This window comes from Hypomesus transpacificus, chromosome 10 (assembly GCF_021917145.1).
Source record: "Hypomesus transpacificus isolate Combined female chromosome 10, fHypTra1, whole genome shotgun sequence".
In the NCBI taxonomy this organism is placed as follows: domain Eukaryota; kingdom Metazoa; phylum Chordata; class Actinopteri; order Osmeriformes; family Osmeridae; genus Hypomesus; species Hypomesus transpacificus.
The window spans coordinates 11198143-11223460 of NC_061069.1; the positions used below are offsets into that span (position 1 = coordinate 11198143).

At 43.7% G+C, this 25318-nt stretch overlaps 3 protein-coding genes across 4 annotated transcripts; 1 reads left to right on the forward strand and 2 right to left on the reverse strand.

The window, feature by feature from the left end:
* Positions 1-1584: 1584 nt before the first annotated feature.
* Positions 1585-9043, reverse strand: LOC124472367 (oxygen-regulated protein 1). Its single transcript, XM_047027157.1, has 5 exons — positions 8369-9043; positions 7555-7714; positions 4144-7430; positions 3603-3852; positions 1585-2996 (listed from the first exon to the last, which is right to left on the reverse strand). Exons 1-5 carry the CDS (start codon positions 9041-9043, stop codon positions 1585-1587), a joined length of 5784 nt encoding a protein of 1927 aa, XP_046883113.1.
* A 2619-nt stretch (positions 9044-11662) lies between these two features.
* tcea1 (transcription elongation factor A (SII), 1) lies at positions 11663-16040 on the forward strand. 2 transcript variants are annotated; one of them, XR_006956640.1, is made up of 10 exons: positions 11663-11850; positions 12668-12730; positions 12816-12921; positions 13079-13181; positions 13434-13579; positions 13790-13846; positions 14086-14240; positions 14796-14973; positions 15036-15430; positions 15653-16040. XR_006956640.1 is itself a non-coding variant. In XM_047027510.1 (10 exons), the coding sequence occupies exons 1-10, from the start codon at positions 11671-11673 to the stop codon at positions 15659-15661; spliced, it is 1038 nt and encodes a 345-aa protein (XP_046883466.1). In that variant the 5' UTR covers positions 11668-11670; the 3' UTR covers positions 15662-16040. The 2 variants fall into 2 exon arrangements, 1 of the variants encoding a protein (XP_046883466.1); XM_047027510.1 differs by having other exon boundaries at positions 11668-11850; positions 14796-14942; positions 15359-15430.
* A 2233-nt stretch (positions 16041-18273) lies between these two features.
* On the reverse strand, positions 18274-24864 carry rgs20 (regulator of G protein signaling 20). The gene is made up of 5 exons (XM_047028148.1): positions 24782-24864; positions 19735-19898; positions 19288-19365; positions 18837-19071; positions 18274-18713 (listed from the first exon to the last, which is right to left on the reverse strand). The coding sequence occupies exons 2-5, from the start codon at positions 19893-19895 to the stop codon at positions 18525-18527; spliced, it is 663 nt and encodes a 220-aa protein (XP_046884104.1). The 5' UTR covers positions 19896-19898; positions 24782-24864; the 3' UTR covers positions 18274-18524.
* Between the last annotated feature and the right edge of the window lie 454 nt (positions 24865-25318).

The following is a 25318-nucleotide window of genomic DNA, read 5'->3' on the forward strand; positions in this document are numbered from 1 at the left end:
GATAACTGTTTGTGCATGCTTATTAAATGGAAGCATGGTACACCCCTAACCCTTGGGGAAGACAGCTCAGATGATAGTAATGGTAGGAGTGAATAGGGGTATTCATAAACAATCTGTCTTGACAACTGGCTTGTTGTTATGTAAACAATTGTGAATTTACTCCCAAATAATGTTTGTATGTTCAGGTCGAGACATGATCAAGTTGTGCATCAACAGAATTATCATAAAACCTATGACAATAAGTTTAAGCTCATATTAAATTCACACGGCTATACAGTACAATGTTGATTCAACTTTAGGATCATAATTGAATGTCAGTATAAAGTTGGTATTATTACATTGATATTGGCTTCATAAAACATTGGACAGATTTGATTGAAAGCCTATTATGGGTCTGCCTATTATGAGTTTACAGGACAGAAGAGGTCCTTGTATTTATTGTATATATTGGCTTAGAAGCAGGGCAGCAAATGGAAAATGTGAGACAGGCATTGTTCTTTATCACAGACATGCACATCTGAAACATGTAAGACAGGCATTGTTCTGAATCAGACCAATCAAATTGTTATGTTTTATCCATTTCTGCCCTGTTCTAAGACGGAAATTCTTCAATCCATGTCCTCTACATTAAATTGAATGGTGTGCTGTTTTGGTAGAATGTCTCATTTTAAGGAGGAATTTTAAAGGAAATATATAGGTAATTAGTTAATTTCTTAACAAATTCCTTCGAACCCCTTATACTGTACAACTTCCTTCTGTTGTGAATTTGGGCAGTACTGTCTATTGCCACTGGGTGACCCCACAGAGTTACAATGTCAATGTAAATACTTCAGTCTGAAAAAACAGAAAACTTTAAGACTAAAGTTGAGGTTATTTATTTTCCGTATTTTCACAATCAAAGGAAATGAGTAGCTATACAGTTTTGACAAGAGCTGCCATAAGAGTATACTGTACATATAATGTCTGATGCTCTGTGTTAGATTTCTCATACTCTGTATTATAAATCTCATCATTGTTCTATACATATTGCCTTTTTGCCAAGACCTGGACTGAAAGGAAAAACAATGCTCCATACTGTATTTACAATTCACACCCTCAGGCTATAAGACAAATATAGAAAATTGTCCCACCATGAACAAAGATGAAAAGTAGACAATTCTACCTTCAAAGGTCAATCAATCGTTATTTTCTTTGGCTTTGTAGATGGACTGAAATATGCTTCCCATCAGATGACCTACTAGTCCAATATAACACACTGTGCATTATAGCTGTGCTGCACCATGTCATTCAACATCCTGTTGTTTTACAAAAATAGGTAAGCTGGTTGATGTTCAGACACAATGTATCTGGAAATAAAAATTAGGCACGTCTCTCTTAAGTCGCCACACACAGAGGAAATAAGATTAAGCTGCAGGAGTACTGTACACAAACACACACAGAAGACTTATACTCTCTGTCTGCAGAGAGGATAAGTCCTTATAAGGAGTACTATGACTTCAACCATTTTAAAACAACTACCAGCTAAATCCAGAATACCATGCCACTATCACAGACACAGTGTGGAATCAGGAGCATGGTGTTGCGTTAAAGTATAGGACAGTACTGCCCACAGTTGACATGCAGAGACTCCAGTGATTCCCGTGATGGCAGAGCCCTCCTCACTACGTTCTGAGAGCGGCTGGGTTGTTCCACAGCCAGGCGTGCTCCCTCAGGGTGCACTTTGCCGTCCGCCATCTTGAACTCCACGGACGCAAACGACGACATGCTGCCGTTCTTCTTCACCCACGTCTTGGAGGTGTCGACGGTCGGCGACACCCTGACGTCTCTTTTTACCCGGGACTCGACCCTCCTACTGCTTACACTGAGGTCATCCTGGAAAGGGTCTGAGTCGCTGCCGTGTGGCATGTTGTAGTAGGAGCAGTTGGGAGTGGCGGGCTTAGCCATCTCCTCCAGCTCCGAGGAGGAGAGGACAGCAAGCGGGGAATGTTGGTTCGCACAGTGGTGGTGAGGAAGGTCCTCGCTTGAATTGCTCTGAGCCGTGTCTGCGGACGTGTTGTCTAGATTGCTGTACATCCCCGTGGAGACGGGAGGGGATTTGCGGATGAGGTGGTTCTCTTTGAGGAGCCACCTACCTTGGTCTATCAGAACCCCGTCACCAGAGTCAGCGTCTGTGTGGAAAGGAATTCTCCGCACAGGCTCTGGGTCAGGTTTGGATGAGCTTCCAGCACTGTAATAGGACAAGTCTTCAGCTGACGCTCTAGCGTTAGAGTCATAAGAGGTAAAACTCCCTCCACTTTTTAGTCTGGGATTAAATATTTCTGCTTTACTTCCTGTCGATACTTCAGAGGGTGTGAGTTTCCTGTTCAGGCCTCCATTAGAAGTATTGAATGTATGTTTTCCTCGGACAGAAGAGTGGGCCTTCAAGTCTTCCTCTCCGCTCTCGGTGGACAGGTCTGTAGACACCTGGGACTTGTACCCTCCACTCTCTGAGGTCTCCGGTCTGTAATCAGAAAGATCTGACGTGTTGGGACTTGGAAGCCGTTTTTTCCCATATTGACTATCCTCTCTCTTTTTGGGAATGAGCATTTCTTTTGTTGGTACAATACGGGCACTATCTGGTTCAATACGGATATTGCCTTTGGAGTCATATGTAAAGGTCAGGGAGGATGACATCAGGGCAGAGTTGACAAAGTCAAGCAGTTCCTGTGATATCTCCACCGGGTGAGGTAAAGTACTGTGGTTGCGCTCTTCATCATCCTCTTCTTCTTCCTCTCCTTCCATTTTAAGCTCATTCGCAGTGTCCGTGCCCTGACCATAACACCCCTCATCCCCATCCAATTCTTTGATCTCAAGTGATGAGTCGTTTGAACCTGAATTCAAATCTCCATCTTCAGACATTTTTGTCTCTGCCTCTTCGATGCTATTTTTACCCTCTTCACAGCTACTCTTCTTTTCCATGTAAGTGGCCTCTTCGAGTATCTTTGTAATGGTGCGTGCTTTGATTAAATTCTCAACATCAGATTCAGCTGAACATCTGTGCTCTTCATCCCTCTCTTCCTCGTCCTCCTCGTTGTCTTGTGTCTCTTCCTCGTGCTCCCCTTGCTCTTTTTCCTCCTCATCCTCACATTCGTCTCCCCTCACTTCTCCCTCCCTCTGTCCCCCTTCCCTCTCCTCTTCCTCCTCTTCCTCATCGTCCTCCCTCTCATGTAACTCTAGTCCAGCCTCCCGCATCTCTTCTTCCTCTACATTCTCTCCTTCATCCTCCCCTCTCTCCTCCCCATCCCCCTCCTTGTCCTGTGTTTCATCCACTTCCTCTGCATTCTCTCCGTCATCCTCCCCTCTCTCGTCCTCATCCACCTCCTTCTCCTGTGTTTCATCCACGTCCCCTTCTTTAACGTCCTCATCCTCCCATTTCTCCTCCCCGTCTTTGACTTCACTCCCTGTCTCTTGCACTTCCTCATCCTCCCCCTTCTTTTCCATCTCCTTTTCCTCCACTCCTTCGTCCTCAATCCCTCCCGTCTCTTCTCTCTCTTCTCCCCCTTCCTCCTCACTCTCTTCCTCATCATCCCATCTCTCTCCCCTCTCCTCCGCATCGCTCCTGCCCCCCAGCATTTCCTCATCTTCCTCCATGTTCCCTTCCTCGTCCCTGTCGTCATCCTCCTCTATCTCCTTTGACACTTTCTCCTCCTCCACCATTCCCCTAAACGTGTCCTCCCCATCACTTTGCACTTCCTCCTTGTCCATATCCCCTTCCATCTGATTCACCTCTTCCTCTGCCTCCACCTGCAGTTGCTCCATGTCCACTTTCTCATCTGTCTCCGTCACCAAATCTTCATCTCCCTCAACTCTTTCCTGTTCCACACCTTCACCCCCCTCTCCCTCATCTTCATGTTCCACCTCTCCATCTCCGTCCTCTCCATCTCCGTCCTCTCCCTCCTCCTGGGTCTCCTCCACCTCTCCCTCATCCTGGGTCTCCTCCACCTCTCCCTCATGTTGGGTCTCCTCCACCTCTCCCTCATCCTGGGTCTCCTCCACCTCTCCCTCCTCCTGGGTCCCCTCCACCTCTCCCTCCTCCTGGGTCTCCTCCACCTCTCCCTCCTCCTGGGTCCCCTCCACCTCTCCCTCATTCTGGGTCTCCTCCACCTCTTTCTCCTCCTCAGGCTCGGATCCAGCTGAGTCACAGACATTGACGTCATCTTCTGACTGTTTAGCTGGGTTCTCGGGTTCTCTGTTTGATTCTGTCCTGTCAGCTTCTGTTAATCCACCATCATCAGACTCTGTGTGGTGTTCTGAATTTTGCACTGTTTCAGTGTCACCCGCCTCTTTCTCAACCAAATCCTCATTGATGTTGTGTGGATTGTTGCCCTCCTCAGGCTCGACACTGCTACGCTCCCTTCCCTCTTGCTCCTGTACAGCCTGGGCTACATGACTGTCCTCAAGCCCTGCCTCAACCTCTGAAGCCTTATCGCGTTCCCCAGCAAACAATTCCAGATCTTCCTCCGAGTCAGAGTGATGTATTTTTTTCAGAGTTTCAGCACAACTCACGTCAGTCTCATATTGAGGGTACATTTTTGGCCCGGCCCCAACCAAGGTTGACAGCTGCTCTCTGAGTTCTTGAGGCATGTCCAGCTCCTCCATGAGCTCCTCCATCTCAAACATGTGACTGCTGTGATCCTCGCCGGCTTCAGAGGCCACGTCCAGGGCAAATTCTTGCTCCGAAAACTTGGGAGAAAGAGGTTGGCTTTCAAGCACGTCGCGCCGCTCCTGGAAGTCCTTCCAGCTTTGCCTCAACTGAGAGGAGGTCCTGCTCTGGAGCTCCGAGAGGCTCGCTCTCAGCTCCTCCTCGTCACCGATGGCGGAAATCTTCTGCAGGGATTCCATCACCAGCAGGGCCTCCGAGCCGCTTTGCGAGTCGCCCCCGTAGGAGTCGCCCGCCGAGCCCTTCAAGCTCTCTCTGAGGGTCCTCACAGACAGGAACGAGAGGAGAGCTTTCGACGGAGATCCGAACACCGACGCCACTTGCGATGAGAAGTCAGGCACGCTGCGGGACTTCTCCAGGCTGGTGAGGTTGTCAGGCCCGGAGGCCCTTCTTAAGGACTGGATGGATGAACAAAGCTGTCGTAAGACAGGTCTTATTGTCGCCGTGGGGCTCAGGTGGTTGGTCGTGGAAGGGGATTCGCGCTCTACTACGATGGCCGCCGATGATTTGTGCATTCTCAGTCGGCCTTCTTGTTCTTTGGGGTCTATTCGGACGCTTGGCATTGAGATACAAAGCCCCTTTCTCTGTGCTGCCTGTGTATTTAGTAAATCTGAGGGTGGTGCCTCATAGGCAATGGGAACCGATAAACAGGACATGGATTTATGAATTTCTTCGTGTGAAAGACATCCATCTCCTGTGGAATCTTGGCCTTCTTCAGCCTTAACTTCTGATTCCGAATCGGCACCTATTTGGAAAATAACTTTAGTTCCCTGATCGGATTCGGCTGAGGCTACCTCTTCTGCGTAGGGCACAGGCTCTGCGGTGATTTTCTGAAGCCAGTTTTCCACATACTCTTGGGCATCTGATGGTGCAGAGGGAAGGACGGGCATGGATACACTCTCACTCAACTCTAAATTCAGTTTTGGAGATGCTAGTCTGTTCTCGTTCATGGACTTCTGCTTTGTGATTTTCTTTTTGCCCTGTCCAAGGTGTTTGGGAGGTAAAATGTATAACATATTCTTCTTCATTGCGGGTCTCACTACTCCTGAATCGGGTGTATTTACATTAAGTAAGCTATCCCTAGCTTCTTTTTTATTCATATATAGCTGTTTTTTAGAAGACGTCCCATTCACGTTGTCTAGGTTTAGTGCCAAACCTTTTTTTTTCGTGGTGGTACTTTCATCTCCACTGGTTTTTAGTTTTTTCTTAACTTTCGTGGTGGGACTTTCATCTCCACTGGCTTTGTGTTTTTTCTTAACTTTTTCCATTTTGGGACTGTTCTGAAGCTCCTTGTCACTTTGGGTTCCAGTCCCACTCTTCTTTCCTGAGGTACTACTCTTGTCAGGTGAGGAATTATTTTTGGTACTCTTTGAAGAGCTTGCTACGTTGTCCTTTTGTTTCTTATCTGAGCTGGTCGTTGAAGTCGGACTTTTCAGCTTGGGTTTCACCTTGACCGTTTTCTTTTTCTTCTCTACTTTACCTGGGGTCTCTTCCGACCCTGACTTCAAGCATTCCGAGTCCTTGGGAGGAGAACGTGTCCGTGAGCCCGCCAAAGCGTGGGCCTCATTGTCAGTAAAAGAGGAGAGGTTATTGCTAATGTTTTGTAAGGGAGACGTGGGCTCTGATGACAAAGACAGGATTTCCTCTCTCCCTCTGTGCTGTGAGTCGGTGCTGGACGATTGCCTGGTGAAATCCACATCATTGCTGGATGAACGTGGCCCAGAGTCTGTGGATGCTGGTTTACTCCGGGGCATGTTCTCAGGCCCGCCCTCCATGGCGTACTGGGAATTCGCAAAATAGTTGTCGTAGCAGCCCTGTCCCTCGTAAATGTGCATCACGGTCTCCGTGATCTCCATCCCATCACCTTGAATTTGCAGTACCTCGGCAACCCCCGACGACTTGAGGGGGGACGGAGAGCCGTTACATCTGGGCCCCGCTGAACCCGTTTGTCTGGGCTTGGGCCCCGGCCTGCTGCTGCTGGTGTTCTGTCGGACCACACAGTACCCCTCCGTCATCTCCCCGTCTGCGTTCCTCTCCGTGTAAGAATAGGTGCCCGTGGTGCTCTCTTGAATTCCGTTCTCGGTCACCACCTTCACACTCTCCACCGAGGCTCTCTTCCTCCTCGCGTTGCTGATGCCCGGCGTCGGGGTCCTCTTCGAGTTGGGCCTGTCCATGGCCGCCGCTGTGCATTTGTTGTAGCCTCCCTCCTTAGCGAAGGCCACCCCCTTTGCTGTCCTGGTCGGACGGTTGTCCTCTTTGGTTTCGTCTTCCCTGTCCTCACTGGCGGCTGTGGAGTCTTTGGGCAGGGCGTTGTTAGAGTCAGGGGAGCTGTTGACCGACCCGGACTTGGAAGCACACGGTGTCCTCTGGGGGTTGCTGATGCAGGAGCGGCTCAGCGTGGTCGTCCAGTGGATCATCTCCTCTTCCTTGATAGTCAGTCGGACCTTCATCTCCACCGTCATGCTGCCATCTTCGTTGACCCGGAAGGACTTCTCGATGTCGTCGTCCTGCGGCACGATGGAGGTGTGCTGTCGGCTCTCTGGCCGTGCACAGGTCTCCATGTCCACTGACCCCTGACCGCGGTGGTCGATATCTGCCTCGATTGACAGCTGAGCTCGATGGCCATTGGAACTTCCGTTCGAAGACTTGTTTATCTGATTCACAAAGTATCTCTCTGACGACAAGGAGAAATTTCTCGACCTCGTTCCACTGGAGGACGATTTATTTTTGTCTGCAAAAGAGAGCGAGAGAGAGAGAGCGACACATGAAACAGAACGTCGGACTGGGATCCAGGGCCACAGCGTTCGTCATTTGTTTTCACTGCGTGATTACAGCACAGGCAAGCTCTCACTTACGAGTCAGAGGCTGCAACCTGGAGGTTTCCACAGACTCTGAGTTGCTCAGCTGGGCCATCTGTGAGGATCTCTGGGGATCGTAGTTTCCAGGTCTGAAGGGCTCATTGCCTGATGCAACAATCACCCCGGAGCATAGAATGAGTCCAGGGAGACCGTCAACCTGCAATATGAGAAGACTGATCCTTAACCATACCAGGCTCATAGGGTAAAAACATACTTTTTGAAGGAACCAAATGAAGACATAATGTTATTAGGGTTAGTAATTGTACTTGATCTCCTTAAGTTATACTTGGCCATGTCATTAGGTAATATTCTTTGCATGTTTTTTTAGAATTTTTCAATCCCTTAACATGTCTTCCGCAAAATATTTTCGTGACATTTTTGTAATAGGACAGAACAAGTTCATGCATTATTCATTTAGAAGCTCAGAGAGGGTTTTGTGCATCTTTCCTGATACTGTACAATTGGTTGTACACAAATAGTAATTGTGAAATGCTAAACTATCAAAAACTCCATGATATTGGGAACATCTGATGGAGGTCTGTGCCAGGAGAGTGGCTATTTGTAGAATGCGGCACCAGGCACGCAACTGACCAATCCTCTATCCTTGACCTAGTCAGAAGGGGGGTTGAGGTTTCTGATTCAGGGCCAAGAGAAACTGATAGTGACAGGGTTTCATGCCAATAGCTTCTTAATGTTGATCGACGGTTCACCTATTGACTTCATTTTAAGGGAACGTTTTCTGACAACAATCTTATCTGTACTGATAACAGACTTACGTTCCCAGCAAATCCTTCTAGCTCAAAACACTTACCCTCCTGCCATCCGGTGTGTATACCTTGACGACACGGAACTGCAGAACCTCAGAAAGGTAATCCAACAAGGCGTCAAAGGAAGGGGCGGTTCTCTTATGCAGCATGATGGTGCGCCAGACATTAGGGTCCCTATTCTTGAAGACCACAAGTCTCTTTGGTGTCCGCATGGCCAGCCTGCTCTCGGCCATCCTAGATGGCCTGTTAACCCCTTGGTTCCTTCTCCCCGGTGGCACTGCGGGGAGACCCCTCTGCTTTCTCCGGCCAGCGCTCACCGGCCTGGTCGTGTTCCAAGGCACCTGCCTCCGGTTGACCACGTCGAGGTTGAGGGGCTTGATCCGCTTCTGATCGGAACACACGTAAGATCCACCGTCATGGAGGTCATCCAGAGTCCTCACAGGGTGCGTCCCGCGCGGTGTCGTGATGGTGCGCACCCCGAAGGGCAAAGGCACTTTCTTGGACAAAGTGTCTAAAAGGGCATCGAAGGTCTTGAAGGTGCGGCCATTGATGACCATGTGATGCCCACCAAACTGAGTGTCCCCACTCCTGTAGAAGCTGACTCTTCTAGAGGCAGAAGGGTCTGTGGTGGGCTGGAGGAGGGTCCTGGAGGTCACAGTCTGGACACTTGCTGATGACACACCCTGTAAGGGCACGTCTTGCAGGGGTGTGTTACTCATGATGTCTTCGGATGGCTGTGGAGACAACAGAGAGATAGTAATTCACTTTCATTTGACCTACATATTCATGTAATAGGTTGATGTAACCAGCATGAGAGGTGGTAGTCAACTTGAACTTGTGCTTGTTGACTTGCTGTTCAGTAAACGTAACTTGTGGCATGCAGTGGTGCTTGGCAAAGTACATTTGACACTGAATGCATTAGTCACTAGTAAATGATCCTTGTTCCAAAACTGCACCTGCTGGAAAGGGATTAGATCCCCGTTGTGCTAAAAGACTGTTCTGAAGATTCTTAGAACCAGCAGGTTAAAAAGGATCACATCAACACAACAGACAATCAAAAGTTAAGTCTCTTCAAAGGGTAATCTTGTGTAATTGTCTAGTAATCAAAGACTTTTATAGATAATAAATATCAATGGAATTGTCACTCATTACAATTAAACTGTACAGTTGTTTCACATTCCCAAAACCTTTTTAAGTGTTTAAAAGTTTACAAAACAGATACACAATGATAGTTTACAATACACCAAATGTAGCTGTACAATTATTTTAATGTTTCCCATAATTTGTAATCTGGATAAGAGCGTATGCTAAATGACTAAATGTAATGGGATGAAGATGGATTCATACAATCCATTCATAAAATTGTATACGATGTCAAGAATATCCCCTAGTAAAACAATCTGTTTTTAAGAACACCAGGTAAAAAAGGACACAGCATAGTCTGCCAATGCATTTTCTGTCACAGAGTGTTGCCGACAGTAAACATTAACTTAACAGGTTCCTTTAGTGCTCCATACAAAGAATTGTCTTTAAACAACACCACACCAATGATCTACCGACCCAGGCACCCCTTGGTGATGAGTAAAATAAAAAATGGAATATAAAGGTAACTTACCTGATTTCACATTTTCAATGAGTTGTTACTGGTAAAAAGGGCAAAAGAGCAAATCCAGTGCACGGCTGCATTGGTCAAAGCTGCTCAACAGCATTCACAGGGCTATTCTGGGGACATGCGACATCACAGGCAATTTGCTTAATCTTTGCTCACAGTTAATCAGCATATCAAGGTAACGTAACGTGGGGGGGAAGGAAATGACTCAAAGGGGCACTGAATATCTTTTCTTGATGAAGTAGTCCTAATGATAGCATAAAAACATCGCGCTACAGAAATTCAATGACACAACCATGTTCATCTATTGCATTTCCTATAAGCTATTTAACAGGATGGGAGAAAAAAAGTATAATAAGAAAGTGTGTGAGAAGTGTGAGATTAGCTCTATGTGAGAGGAGCAGATTAAAGTCATACCTGTCAAAGACTTTATATAGCGAAAGACTAGAGATAAAACAGGTGGAGAAGGCTGTGTAGCGTTTGCAAAGGCTGTGTCTAATTTCCTAGCAGCCCAGTAATCAGATTTGAAGAGTCTTGGCCTAATAAGGATTAGGTGAGAGCTTTTACTTACAGTACTTGCTGACAGTGTGAGCAAGCTATGGGTTACAGTAGAGGGTCTAAGGAGAGAATTTGTTTTGCCTTACAACAGACAGGCTGTAATTCTACTAGCCTAGACTATGCGTGAATATGGTAACATTGTCAGACAAATTATTAAGTGCACAGCAGGTGTGTGGACCCAAGTATGCTTAGTTTTTCACATCCAAAATAACTTAAACTCTTCTCATGGCTTAAATTGAATCCTCTTATTTGCTACATTATATTTGAGGATATTGACTATTGTATTGTTTAGATTATAGTCAAGAATAGAGCGTTCTGGATGCCCATGGGAACTTGGTCTTGGTAATGTCTTTAGTTCCAACCCCCTGTGTTGCAAAGCCCTTCTCAGTCACACTGTGACATTACTCCCACCTACAGTGCTGCAGGATCCATTTTAGAGAAGCCCAGATCCTAGCAGAGAGTTCAAAAGTACACACATCCTTCAATCAAGTAGAAGGACCAGATACTCATGTTTGAAAAGAAGGTTGAAGTGTTGTCTACACCTTTTCACTTTTTCACTTTCAGTTGAAACAAAGAAGTATGGGCTTTGACATATATTTGATCCCCCTTGTTATACATAATGAGTACAGTAATACATCACTAGCATCAATGTATTGCTTTGTAAAGGGCCATACCGTAACATACACACTTTCCAAGGAATCGAAAAATACATCTGTATGGCATCTATGCTTTGCCGACACCGTCATATATCCAAGATTATACAAAGGATGATTGAAACCGAATACATATTAACTCAACCCTTGTAAATCAAATCCCTAGAATGCTAAATTAGGCAAGGTAAAGGTCAGTAAGAAGAAAGCATTTGATTTCATCTATCGTGTCAATTTCATGAAGTAGCCTAACATCCCAGTCACTTAAACTGAGCGCCATCTAGAGATCATTTGCCTCTAAATCAGTTTTCACTTTCAATGTTGTAGAACTATGAGTCAGAAAAATTCCAACTCACATTTGGTGATAGACTGATGGTGCCGTATCAATACATTCCTCAATAATTAGTAGAAAGAGAGAACACTTCCGATTTTGAAATCATTAGGTCTATAAGCTATTTACTGTTTGAACCTCGTTTAAATCTCGATCTGCAATCCACTAGTTGGGTCTGTTGCACAATAGGTGCACTGTATGATCAGTTTCTGTCCGCCAAGCACCGCTGTCGTCCACTGGTCTTTGTCGAAGACACAATATTTTCCAGTTGTATTTTACACGTTTTATATCAAATCTTCCGGAATGGGAAAGAAAGAAGAAGATGAGATCATTAGAATCGCCAAAAAGATGGATAAAATGGCGCAGAAGAAAAGCGGGGTGAGGTGTTCTGACATGAATGAATTTCCACTGGTGGTTTGACTATGTAGCTAGCCTAGCTAGCTAACATGCCGCTAGCCCAAGACATATAGCCCCTACTTCTAAGATAGCTAGAGCTAGCTAGCACTAACTAAATACACCGCTGTGAGAAATGTTGTACTGTTAGCCTACCTATCTGTCTATTTAGATACCTGAATATATTTAGTTCCAAAATACTGTAGTGGGTATAGCTATGCTGACATTGTTTTAGGATACACTTTCAGACAATAGTATAGGCAGTTGAAGGTTGTACGAGTACAGTAGCCACTGTACCTAGATCACTTGCACCAGCCTAGCTAATTCGCTAGCTAGCTAGAAGGGCTAACAACAACAGTCGAACGATGTTTACTAACCACTTACGTCAGGATAAACCAATCAGTTAGGTGTCAAAAACCGGTGATTGTAGCGTTTGCTAGCTAGCTAGCTGGCCAAGGAGCCCAAGTGGTGTATCATGTGGTGTACCCAAAATACGATTTGTCAATGGGCACCAGGTATTCCTCCTAAAAGTCTGGATTTACTATAGCGAGGTAGTTGATTAGCAACCTTGTCTTGTGATTATGGGGAAAGAGCCTATTCGTTAACTTAGTAGGTACTGTAGTGCTAGCTAACAAGAAACGAAATTTTTCTTATCTAGTCTGGTCGGTAATGATGAGCTAGTTGTATCGAATGAATACATTCTTGACTGTCCAGTAGCATGAAACTATCGAAACAGTCCCAGTCCCAGTCCTACCAGCACTTTTATATTAACCTTTTGTGGTTTACTTTATGGTTTTTACAGTCTGGTGCATTGGATCTACTGAAGGAGCTTAGGAGCATCCCCATGACTCTCGAACTGCTTCAGGTATCTTTGCTAGCTCCTCCTCTAGCCTCTCATCCACACTGTGTGTAGAGGTGTTGAAGCACTGAAGCCACATCTCTCTCCACAGTCCACCAGAATTGGCATGTCTGTGAACGCCATACGCAAGCAGAGTACGGACGACGAGGTGACATCTCTAGCCAAGGCGCTGATCAAGTCCTGGAAGAAGCTTTTGGGTTAGTGATAGTGTGAGCTTGTGTAATTCGCTTGCCGTTGCATCAACAAGACCTTTTAAAAGTATAACAGGTCAGGATTCCTATTTGGCATACTGATTTGTTTACCATCTGCACACAGCCATTGATTACCTTACACTGTGTTTTCTTTGGTATCCAGATGAGCCTGGGGGCGGAGACAAATCCACAGAGGACAAAAGGAAAGACTCCACAATGCCTGTGGTCTGTCCTTCACAAGGGAGTCCGGAGCCCAAAGAAGAAAGGTGATGATAAAGAAAGCTGAATCAGTACTTATAATGGCCGGGTTTCCCAGATTCGTTAATAAGCTCTTAATGCCATGAACTTCTTAGGAGTGTTCTAAGAACGCTCTTATTACGCTCTTAGAACGCTCTTAAGAAGCTCTTAGCGTTAAGAAGCTTCTTAACGAATCGGGGAAACCAGGCCAATACCAGTAGCCGTGTGACAACCTCATTCGTATGAGTTCAGTAAGACGGCTGTTCCCTACCTGTCATCAGCTCCAGCAGTAACTCCAGCAGTAAGAGTGAGCCCGTCGACCTCAACACCAACACACTCATCTCAACCTTCCCTCGGGCACCTGGTACATCGGACTCAGTCAGAATAAAATGCAGGGAGATGCTGTCCAATGCACTGCAGACCGGAGGTAAAAGCCACACAATCTTCATCCCTCAATGATCTATCTGATACTGAGTGAGTTTAGTCTTGGCTGCACTTATATTTTTTGTATATGTTAGTAAGCATTTGCTGTTTCAGTGGTGCACATGGCTTTGGATGACCTATGCTGGTTGTTAAACTCATTTTATTACCATGTAATATACATTATTGTGCACCGTCTTTTCTTGCTCTTCTGCAGATGACCATATTGCTATTGGTGCCGACTGCGATGAACTTGGGGCTCAGATTGAGGAATATATCCTTTATGTTTACTATTACTTACCTTAAGTTAACTGTGACTGAACTCATACCCCTAATGTCAAGTTAGTTATATAACACTAACTCCCTGAGGTCATCTGTATGGCACTCTTCCATTATTATATTTAGGAAAATATATCATTTATACATATTATATAGAAGAGATACCCTGCTTTTGGTGCAGTCGATGCAGTGCTGTTACCCGACGAAGAAGTGAGTTCCTTAACCAACCGACACGCATCTTCCACGAGTTCAAGAACACTGACATGAAATACAAGAACCGGGTGCGGAGCCGGATCTCCAACCTGAAGGACGTGAAGAACCCGAACCTGAGGAAGACGGTGCTGTGTGGGAACGTGTCCCCGGAACGGATGGCCAAGATGATCGCAGAGGTGGGACTGAGATGCAGGTCTCTCAGCTTTGGCCTCTCCCAAAGCTGTGTCCGTGGAACAAATGGAAAGGGTCTTCAATCCTGTTCCTGGAGAACTATCTTCCTGTAGGGTTTTGCTTCCAGCACACCTGATTCTAATAATTAGCTGGTTGATGTGTTGAATCAGGTTAGTTAAAACTATGGTTGATCCGGGAATCGAACCGGCAACCTTCTGATTAATAGCCCGCTTCCCTAACCGCTCAACCATTTGACTCTATTTTCACTATGAATCTTCTTCCAGGTATTCCCATTTGTTGCTCATTGCCCCCGAGTATCATCGCCCCCTCTCACAGCAGGCACAGGGGCGTGTCCAGACATTTTTGATAGGGGTGGCACAAGGGGTGGCCCGCCTCTGACTGGGCATATAGCCAATCATATTTTAAGATATTGGGGTGGCCAATCAGATTTCAGGGGTGGCCCGTGCCACCCTAGGCCACTCCCTGAATACGCCACTGAGCAGGCACAACGATCAAAAAACATGGCCCTAATAGTCAATATTATAAATGTGCCTTTAAAGGAAATGGCCAGTGACGAGCTGAAAGAGATGAGGAAGAAGCAGACCAAAGACGCTGTAAGGGACCACCAGCTGGCCACGACCAGCGGCACCCAGACAGACCTGTTCACCTGTGGAAAGTGCAAGCAGAAGAGGTGTACCTACACTCAGGTATGGGCTACCTACAGTCACTTACACTCAGGTATGGGCTGCCTACAGTCACCTACACTCAGGTATGGGCTGCCTACAGTCACCTACACTCAGGTATGGGCTGCCTACAGTCACCTACACTCAGGTATGGGCTGCCTACAGTCACCTACACTCAGGTATGGGCTGCCTACAGTCACCTACACTCAGGTATGGGCTGCCTACAGTCACCTACACTCAGGTATGGGCTGCCTACAGTCTGCGGTGGGATAGGATACAGTGGACAGCTGTGTTTCCGATTCTTTTGGGTTGTATTTGAGATGTTGAGTAGTTGACCCATTCTACTGCTTGTAAGTTGTTAGTGGTGTGATGTGGTTCTTGGTGCAAAGTGAGGAAAGTTACTGATGATGCCACCGTGTTTGCACCTGCTCACTCTTTAGGTCCAGACCCGCAGTGCTGATGAGCCTATGACCACGTTTGTCTTCTGTATGGATTGCGGAAATAGATGGAAGGTATGTTGTTCAATTTCGCTCGACATTGACTTGTGTGGTAAATTAAGTATTTATTTGATTTATTGTATACAAATGTATAATTATTAATAATTCTCACATTCAATATGTATCAGGTCTTCAGTTCTTACCTTTTAGAATTGTGGAACAGTTATTTGAGACACACCTTAAACTGTCGATGTAAAGATGACCTTTATGATGTTATTTTTTTTTTCTGTTCCCCAGTTCTGTTGAAGGAGAAAATGAATTTCCTTTGGATTTAGAGAAGTAGCTAAAATCCCGGACCAGGATTCTGTATCTACAACAGATAGAAACGTTGTATTCTGTGGTACCTGGTGCACAAATTGCCACAAAAGAAATCGCATCCGTTTTTATTGAATACCTTGTTCATAGACCCGATCCTTGTCAATACCAAGTCCTGTTTTAAGAGATACCCCCCTGCCAGAGTATGATCAATCTTGTTGTCTCCCAGTTTCTTTTACCATCAATTTTTATATGTAGTTTTAACATTTTGACAGCTATGACATACATTTACTACTATGTTTTCCTTTGCCCTCACAACAATGTTTTATTTAATTTCCCAATAAAATGTAATCCATTGGATTAAATAAAATAAAATGTTGTCTTTTCTTACAAATAAGGTTAATTTGAATATATTGCTGATGTATTGAGAAATCATTACGGGTATAAAGTAATGTAATCTACGTTTTTAAACAATGCTTGGTCTTTGTGACATTGCATTACCAGGTTTTGACTTTTGTACTTTTTCAAGGGAGTTTGATTGTTCACAATCAAACTTGAACCAATTTGCTGTCATTAATTGAAGAAAAATATGTGGACATGTTACTCTTTCCAGTAACCTTGTGCATAAGAGTAAGATGGGAGGTCTGATACTGATCTCTATTTGTTGATGGAATATGAGGCATCATTAATGTAAATGTGATTTTATGCATATTCATGTGGGCAGGGTTGCCATTGGTTAAGCGGCAGAAGAGTTAGGCTTGTTCCTTTGTGATGTTACCAGGTGCATCCACTCCAGTACTGAGGAGTGGGCCGAGGCTGTCTCATGTATGGACCCAAGACCACAGACGAGGGGGGTTGTATTGGTTTGATGTAAATATGTGAGTTGTAGCAATTCAGTATTTGAAAAATATTTTGAATTTAAAATCTTATTGAAAGTATACTTTTGTCAATTTTGTCATGTTTGTATTGGAACTCATGGCCTATTTTTTTGTCCATTGAACTTTAAAAATGGTTTGATAAATGAAAAGGAACGACAATGCAGTGAAATTATTGTGCTTTATTTTACCGTAAAGAATCAAAATGCCCACAAATCATTATTTTCTTGGAGAAGAAACAGAAAAAAACATACTGTAAACATTATCACATTATTTGTTTGAAAAGTTTTCCTTTCGTAAACTTACTGCAAAATAACACGTTTCATATAGTAAACAAGAAAATGAACATATATAGGCAGTATCACTCCAAACCATTGGCTTAAAATGTGTTTGAGGTTGATCTACGTGGTGAATCCATCAGCTCAAATTGCACATATCAAGTAAGTTTACTCCTAAGACAAGTAGAATTACCTCCATGAAGCACAAATATCGGCAGACTGAGGTTGAGATGCAACCTCGCTGCCCTATTCATCACCCTACTTCAGTGTCCATTTACAAACAAAGGCATGAGTTTTCATTTGTCTCCACAGATCACTACCAAAATGTACTGATGTATTCACTTGAAGGAAGGAGAGGATGAAACACATGCAATAATCTAGTCAGCCAAGGAAAAAGACAAATCAGTTAACTTGACTTAGGGGTGCTCCAGAAGATACCATTCATGAGAGAGATGTCACAAAACTGAATGTCAAGGCACTTCCCCTGAGAGGATTTTGTCTTTGAGTGAGGCGACAAAAACAATGAAGCAAAAAAAACAAATATCTCAACACTTGGCAACTCCAATTTTTGTCAGATAAATCATTTAAAAAAAGTACGTATGAACACAGTTTACTTGGTAGCTTTGGTGTCAATGTTAAACTGATCTGACCCTGGGGAATTTCAATCACTTACATACAGAAATCAGTCTTGCTAATAAATCTGGCTCCTAAAACTTGGCAGTCATATCAATAATATTGAGCCTCATAAGTAGTTTATTACAAGGCATTTTCTCATTTCATTTACCGACCTGCTGAACAGGCTGTTCCACAGACTGTGCTGGACTGCATGAATAAATAATTTCTTAATACTTAAACTGATAAATGTCTTGCTGGTATATCAATATTGGCAATAGGAACAAAATACTCTTTCCTTTCATTCTAAATATTCAATTGCACAAAGCTGATGATTATCGTAATGTTTTGACGTGAGGTGCAGTCTAAATAATTTAAAACTGATAACGTTTTTTTCCTTATCTCAAATATTGCATTTTGTGTGACAACTTCTTAACAATCTTAACTTTTGATAACATTTCGATTGATGATTAAAAATCTCACATATTCCAGTTCTTACAGGAACTGGAGTTGCCAAGTCAGTGTTTCAGGATCCTAATTGTAAGGTGAGCAGACAGAGATCAAGGTGAAACTAAGGTAAATCATACACTAATGTATTCGACAAAGCTGCCTACAAGTACTGCTAACATGTAGCCATGACTTGAGCTGATTTTCATACGCAGTAAATAGAACTGGGAATTTCTTATATTTACCCACAATTCCTTTTTTCTATTTACAAACTGATAGATATAATGCCTACATTAGGCATAATTTCCCCTCTAAGGAATGATACAAAAAATAACAATAACAACAATTAAAAAAATAAACATAAATAAAATAGATTATTTCTCAAATAAATCTGACAGAAATGTTTCGTAATATTCCTTTGGAGTGAGTTGCTATGTTGATCTGTAGCAGTACTTGTGGTGTTAAGCCCTCGGGAGATTTTGAGACCTGAGTCTTCTGTCAGGTGTAGATCGCTATAGCACTCAGATCCCTGGAAGGGCCGGGTTCCAAGGCCCGGGTCGCTTATTCTACACTAACATACAAAAAAAACAAAATGAAAGGAAGGACAGGGGGTCAAATCGAGAAAAGGTCACAGGTCATTATCTAGGATTCAGGGGACTGCTCTGAAAGGGTGTTGAGCAGGTTTTTGTAGGCTTGGGAGTTCATGTAGCGAGGGTAAGAGTCTCTTTGCATTAGTGTGTATATCTGCAGCTGGGCGTCATCAAATGTGTGGCAGTTGGGCTCCAGCATGTTCCGATTGATCACCTCTCGCACCCGGGAGTCCAAGCTCACCTGGGGATCAAACGCAATGAGAACAGGTTACGTTTTTATTTATTCATATTCAAGAGAAACAGTGTCCACTTCATGAGGATCAAACACAATAGAACTGAGTGAGTTATGCATGCAAGTTCACACCTCTTTGGGTGAAAGGATTGAGATGTAGTCTTCATAAATAAGCCGGGCTTTCTCCTCAATAGTGCTCTTATTGGTCTCTTTGCAGAACTCGTCGCAGGCCAGCCAGAACAGCATGTTCTCCTCGCTGAACTCTGTGCGCAGAAACTGCCGGAAGGCACTCCTCCCCACAGGGCAGTCCATCAACTTGTCAAACGACTGCCCCCAGCATTCGGCCTCTTCCAAAGTGGGCATTGGGCTACAGAACACACACACACGTATACCACTCAGCGGGTCTGGCATTGTTCAGCCAAATACATACAGGCTAGGTGTAGAGTGTATACTTGTCAGGCTTTCAATGAGTTATCATCACTAGCCAAAGCTAAACTAGATATGAATGGTTTGTAGTGTAAAGCTGGTCTGTCATTTCATCATGTTACGGTTCATTAAGGTGTGGCATGATGGTGTGACAAACCTGTCATCACAATCAGTGCTCCCCTCAGCTTTGACATCGTACGAGGCCCTCCGGTTCCTCTCCTCTCTGTCTTCATTCCTAATAGTGAGACTGCGAGGTAGTACACATAGCACATCACACCCCTACAAACTAATACCCCACTTCCCACACTCACTCGACGTGTTTTGAACAGTCGGTTTGTGACCAACTGTCAAAATGACGGCTTGTTATTTAAAAATTTCCTTTACTGCTTTTGATGCTGTAGACACTCTGATCGCTGCTCGATCCACGCAGGCTTCACTGCTGGCATGTCGCTAGACACTGCAAGCATGTCGCTAGACACTGCTAGCATGTAGCCTAGCAAAGGAGCTCAGCTACCGTGCATGCAGTTATGTTACCCCCACTGGGTGTGTGCTGTGTAGATGAAAGGGGAACAGAGGGGAGAGAGGGAGAGAGGGGGCATCCTACCAGGAGCAGCTACAGCAGCAGCACCAGCAGAAGCAGCAGGCATTGGAGGCTCGGTTCCCCTGACCCCGCTGGTCCTGCTGGGCCGGTGCAACGCCCCCCGCCGCCGTCTCCTGCTGCACCGACATCTGCCGCTTTCGCATCTCCATCCGCTCTGATCCCATGGGCTGAGGACAGAGAGGGAGAGAGAGAGAGGAGGGGGGGGAGAGAGGAGGAGAGAGAGACACACACACAAATAATTAAATAGAAATAGGCAGAAAGAGAGAGATGAGAGAGGACCACGCTGACACTGGAGCATAAGCATATGAGAAGGTCCCAGAGAGTATTTGCAATAGCTTGAATTCTCTCATCCATTGGCCAGTCCCAGGTGAGCCAGTGCGTGCCAACCAGGAGTTCTGACCAGGACAAATAAGCGTTAAAACCTCTAGACTCAACAAGCAATTACTTCCCTTCATAAATTAACAACTGTTCCAACGTACAGTAATCTGCTGTGTGGGCATTACAGTAAGTAATTACTTACAGTGTCTCTGTTTAAAAACCTTCCTGGCCTCTTTAGCTTAGTAGGTTATGGTGGGCCCAGGAGTAACATAAGTAACTTGACAGGGTTAGATGATTAAGCACGTTTTCCTGCCACAATCGATCTCACAAATTAGATTAGGCATCTAACATTGCAATTGTAAAAAATCTAAACAAATCACAAATGTAGCTTATGAGTTATAGTTAACTGAACCGCAATAGTTTTTCAGCAGTAACATTGTATATAAATGTTGATGCCACACTCCTCTTGTGGATAGGTTGCCCATCATTGCAACTTTAAATCCACATTGTAATAAAATGGATCCATAGAATAAATAATCGGGTACAATAGTGTTTCAGTGGTTTCTACCACTAAAAATAAAGCCTACAGTAAGCTACAGGCACTAGGATGGGCCGGTAGGCCTACTATGCCAAGATACTGTACACTATATATTTAAGCTTCGATTTGATCAGCAATATGGATCATCAACCCATGTAGGCTTAGGTGCATTGTGTGTCATTTGGACACCAGCAGGATGTCCTATAGAATATTGCAATAGTCTGGTCAACCTCTGGGCTCTCGCTTTGGCAACATACAGCCAACCAAGAAAAACCGATGCCTCTCTAGGCTGAAATGTCAGTCGATTTGGCGCAGGCAGGTTGGGACCTGAAGGCACCATGTGAATCTCCAAACGCTTTATCGTTTTATCACATAATTTCATTAAACAGTTTACAAAGCGATTTGTCAATTTCTAAAATGGATCCATATGAGGTGGGAAACGGGGGTTACGCAGAGATTTACGTATACTACCATACTGTGGCGACTCAAGAAGCATTTGCGGCTGCTGTGATTGGATAGGTTACTCAAAGCAGACACAAAATGCATAGCGATATGTGCTATAGAGGATAAAACGGGGGTGGAGGTGGTCGTGGTACTCATTATACAGGCACAATTATTATGTAGGCACTGCTTAAAGCTAAATAGTTTTTCTTTTGTAGATTGTGGTGGAAAATAGATAGTGGTAAATGAGTGGTCCTGTGCGAATAAAACATTATGAAATCCATTGCTTTATACTGCACATCTCATCAAGGAAAAGTGCCACCATGAAAAACAGCTACCATACAGCTTCATCACCCTGGACAACCGCCGAAAAGACATAGGCTATCTGTTAGAAGCTCACTGGAGCCAGATAGTGACATGCGATTTTAGACGCCAGAAAACGATCTGACACACTTCACTTACTAACAGTTCGTGAAAATAAACATAATTGGTAGCCAATACTTACAATTTCAACATGTATACCCAGAGAGAAGAGGTAATTCTTTGCCTCTATTACATCCGTTGGCATAAGGCTTTTTTTTCCGACCGGCTGCTATGTGTCAATGCGCATGCGTATCGTCTCCAAGTAGTAGTAGTGGAAGCGTAAAACCCCTTTCTAGATGTCACAGATTTATTGTGCACATCTGATTGCAGCTTGGCGTTAAGTAATAATGATATTCTCAAACAGTGAAAGGAGACATCAAATACGCATAAAATCATCTTGATTAAAACTAGTTTAAGTTTTTCAGACCATAATGAAATTCCACCTAAAAGTCTCTCAATAGACGATCAATATCAGGATTCTGTAGCGCCTACTTAGGCATTAAGTCATTGTACATGATCACTATTGATGATGTAAGTTATTGAGAGCCATCGACTCAAACGAACGAACCACAGAGATGTATTGACAACATTAATAAAGACATGCAAATGAAAGAGATGCGTCTGAAAGTGTCGCTGTCCATGGTTCTGAACGGTGTTTGCGCAATACACCCCCTGTGTCTGAGTCAGCCAACAGTCAAGGTCAGTTGCTTTCAGGTCTGGTGCGTGCTGCGACAGTTAAAATAAACTGAAAACAAACAAACAAGCAAAACATCTATGCACGTGTAGTATTTCATCCAGTACATGAGTTATTACATCCAGTTACATGTTAGTCAAACGTATGATCATCTTGTAACACTGGTTTTGAAATTGCCTTCCAGGTGAAACTAAAAACAGAGATCTGTGTAAAAGGCGACTCAGTCACAGGTGTTTCTCAGCCATAATTTTAGTCAGACACAATACTGTCATTTGTAGGATATGTTGTATTTATGTGTCGCAGACAATATGATAGGCTTGCTTATTTTTGTCACAACGATGTGTAAAAATGTACAGGACTACAACAAAACTGTTACTTTATTATGTTACATTGTGAGCATCAACTTACTGTTCCGTGAACACCAGATGGCACTCTGTGCTCAAAATCTAGTTTCTAACAGACTTAATCTTCAATGGCTGGAAAAATAACTCATAATGGTCAACAAGATGAATACATTTTTACTTATACGGTCAATTTTTCAGTTAAATGCCCTTGGCAATCCGCGCAAACACTAGACTGTCCTTGAAGTCTCTGGAAGCTTCTGTTGGTTACTCTCACTGAGAAGCGACTTTATTGCAAGTATAAAGAAATCCACAATTTGCACAGTCACATTAAGTTAACCTGGATTATAGCAAAATGTTACTTTATATGCTCCAGATTCCAAACAGACGCATCTGTGTTTGTACATTTTCACACTCAGATGGTGCCACATCAGAAGAAGTGATCTGCATAAATGGGACAGACCCCAAGTGACCACTCACTTGGTCCCTCAGAGAGATGTGTGACCTTCTCTTTGTCACTTGTTATCCCTTTGCAATTCCCAGTATTTGGTCATAGCAACAAACTGCACACATTTCGTGATGACTTGACACACAGTCTTCACAGCGAGCACAGACATTTATTCCACAGTGTCTGCTAGACAGACACAATCCAACAGAAACAACATATGTTCTACAGTGGTTAGAAGATAAGGCTCAGATTTATTCTGATAGCAAGCAAGTTTGCCAAGTGGTATTCTGAGGCAGTTCGAGCGTGGTCCATAATGGAGCCAGTTCTGATTGAGAAAGTGTATTCAAAAGCAGGAGCCCTTTCAGACATAATTGGTATTTAAAGTGCTGCTTAGCCTTGGGAGAGACTGAGAATCTCAGAAGATAACTGAGCACACGGAAATAGATACGAGAGATGAAAACCACAGTAAACTACTTCTTACAAAAAAAAATCTAAATTCCATGCTTAGATGATACTACATGTCATGCTGTCATGTGGAGTTGTATTTCTACACCGAATTTCAAATGTAATTGTTTTCTTATCATGGTAGTTTGTGCCCACACATGTTACCTAGTACAGTTTAACCACTGTTAATATCAGCCTATGGACTTTTACATGTATATCAAACACAGTGTCATTTTAACCTGGAATGATGTGAATGGGGGTTTTCGAAACATGTAGGCATTTGTAAGTCACATTCTTAAATATGCAGACACCTGGGTCCCAGCACTTGGACGACCTACACACAACCAAGCATGTGATCAGTTTTATCTTGTGTCAAAACCACATCTTTTGTTTTGTGCTGGTCAAGTGTTTTCTTTCAGCTGTTGCATTATTAAACTATATAATTTAGAGTGTTAGGTACTTTTACCATTATATGACACATGACTTCAACACTCTGAATTCTAAATCCTAAATCAACTTCCTTGTCGTTCAGAAGTAGAAAGTCATCCAAATCATGATTACCCTCAAGAAACTTCCATAAATAGTTAAGCAGCCCTACTCACTACACAAAGCCAACGGAAATCTTAATTTATCCATTTACCTAGAAGTAATCAGGCTCCCAACCACTGAAGAGCACGTTCCAAAGACAGCTATTTTTGGATGCCACGATGCAAACAGCCAAGATGCTAACAGCCAAGATGCTAACAGTCAAGTAATAGTTCTCCCTAAACTAAAACCTTTTGTGGAGATATCTATCTTGTTGCCGTGGTTCCATAATGTTGAAGGTGGCAACATAAAATCTCTATATATACTGTATATATGTATTAAGTATATCCTCTATTTGTGGTCATAACATTCAAGTCAACTGTATTTAATCTTCTTAGTGGGGTTCAGACAGGAAATTATGCCATAAATAGTGTTTCGACTTCCAAGAAAGGAAAATGGCTGGAGTCATAGACACTTTTAGACATTGGTAATCCAGGGCTACTCAAAACAAATGTCAGTGTGTTTTACAATCCACTAATATCAATGTGAGAGAACAGCAATCACATCTGTATAAACATGTTTGTGTTAATATTCGTTTTTATGTACAATCTTCCTAAACGTCAAATTGTTATCTTTTTATACATAACTCAAATACATGTTCATGAAAAAGCTGTATGAATATAAAGCATTAATACACAATTAAGAAGTATTTATTTTGTGTAGTTATCTTTTTGACTGAAAAACTGACAAACAATGACTGTAACTGTTTAATGCAGTTGACTTGAATGTTACAGTCCATGTATGCAAACGGAAAAAAACATGAGAATACAGTTAATGTAAACCACCAAGTCTAATAGAAATTCAACATGTGTACAATACGTTACAGCACACAGGAAAATGTATGGGATACAGTCAAGTGTCTGATTTGATATCCTTACCTGAAAGGACACTGTGTCCTCCGCAGTGCCCTGCTCATGGTTGTTGTCATATACCCCCGGGACATGGTAGCCCTCGCCATGCCGACAGGCCTGCAGTAGTCTCCGGACCCTGTGCCACATCAAGACCGGAGCGTGGCGAACCCTCCGGAAAGCGGACAAGGGCCAGTAACGCCACCGTCTAACCACTTTAACACATAGCATGCTCTAATGGCAGAGGCCCATCTCTTCTCTGGACCCTGTCCTTAACCATGAAAAATAAACTCTGACTATCGGGCACCTAGGTTCCCCTCTTTCTTTTGTCCGGTACTGCCTTAAAAAACTGCAGCATTGTGTCGGAACAAATGCGGTGGTGCAATAACCCCACCAAGCAGATAGTGTTTACAGTGAAGAGGGCAGAAGGGGATTATGGCTGTGTTCCCACTGAATGCAATCCTGATTCCACAGTGGTTTAGTGCATCTCACCAGCTCAGAACAGATTAAGGCAGGAGGTTTTAGTGTCCAAGTGAGTTGGATGGGTACTAGTGACAGTGAGTATAT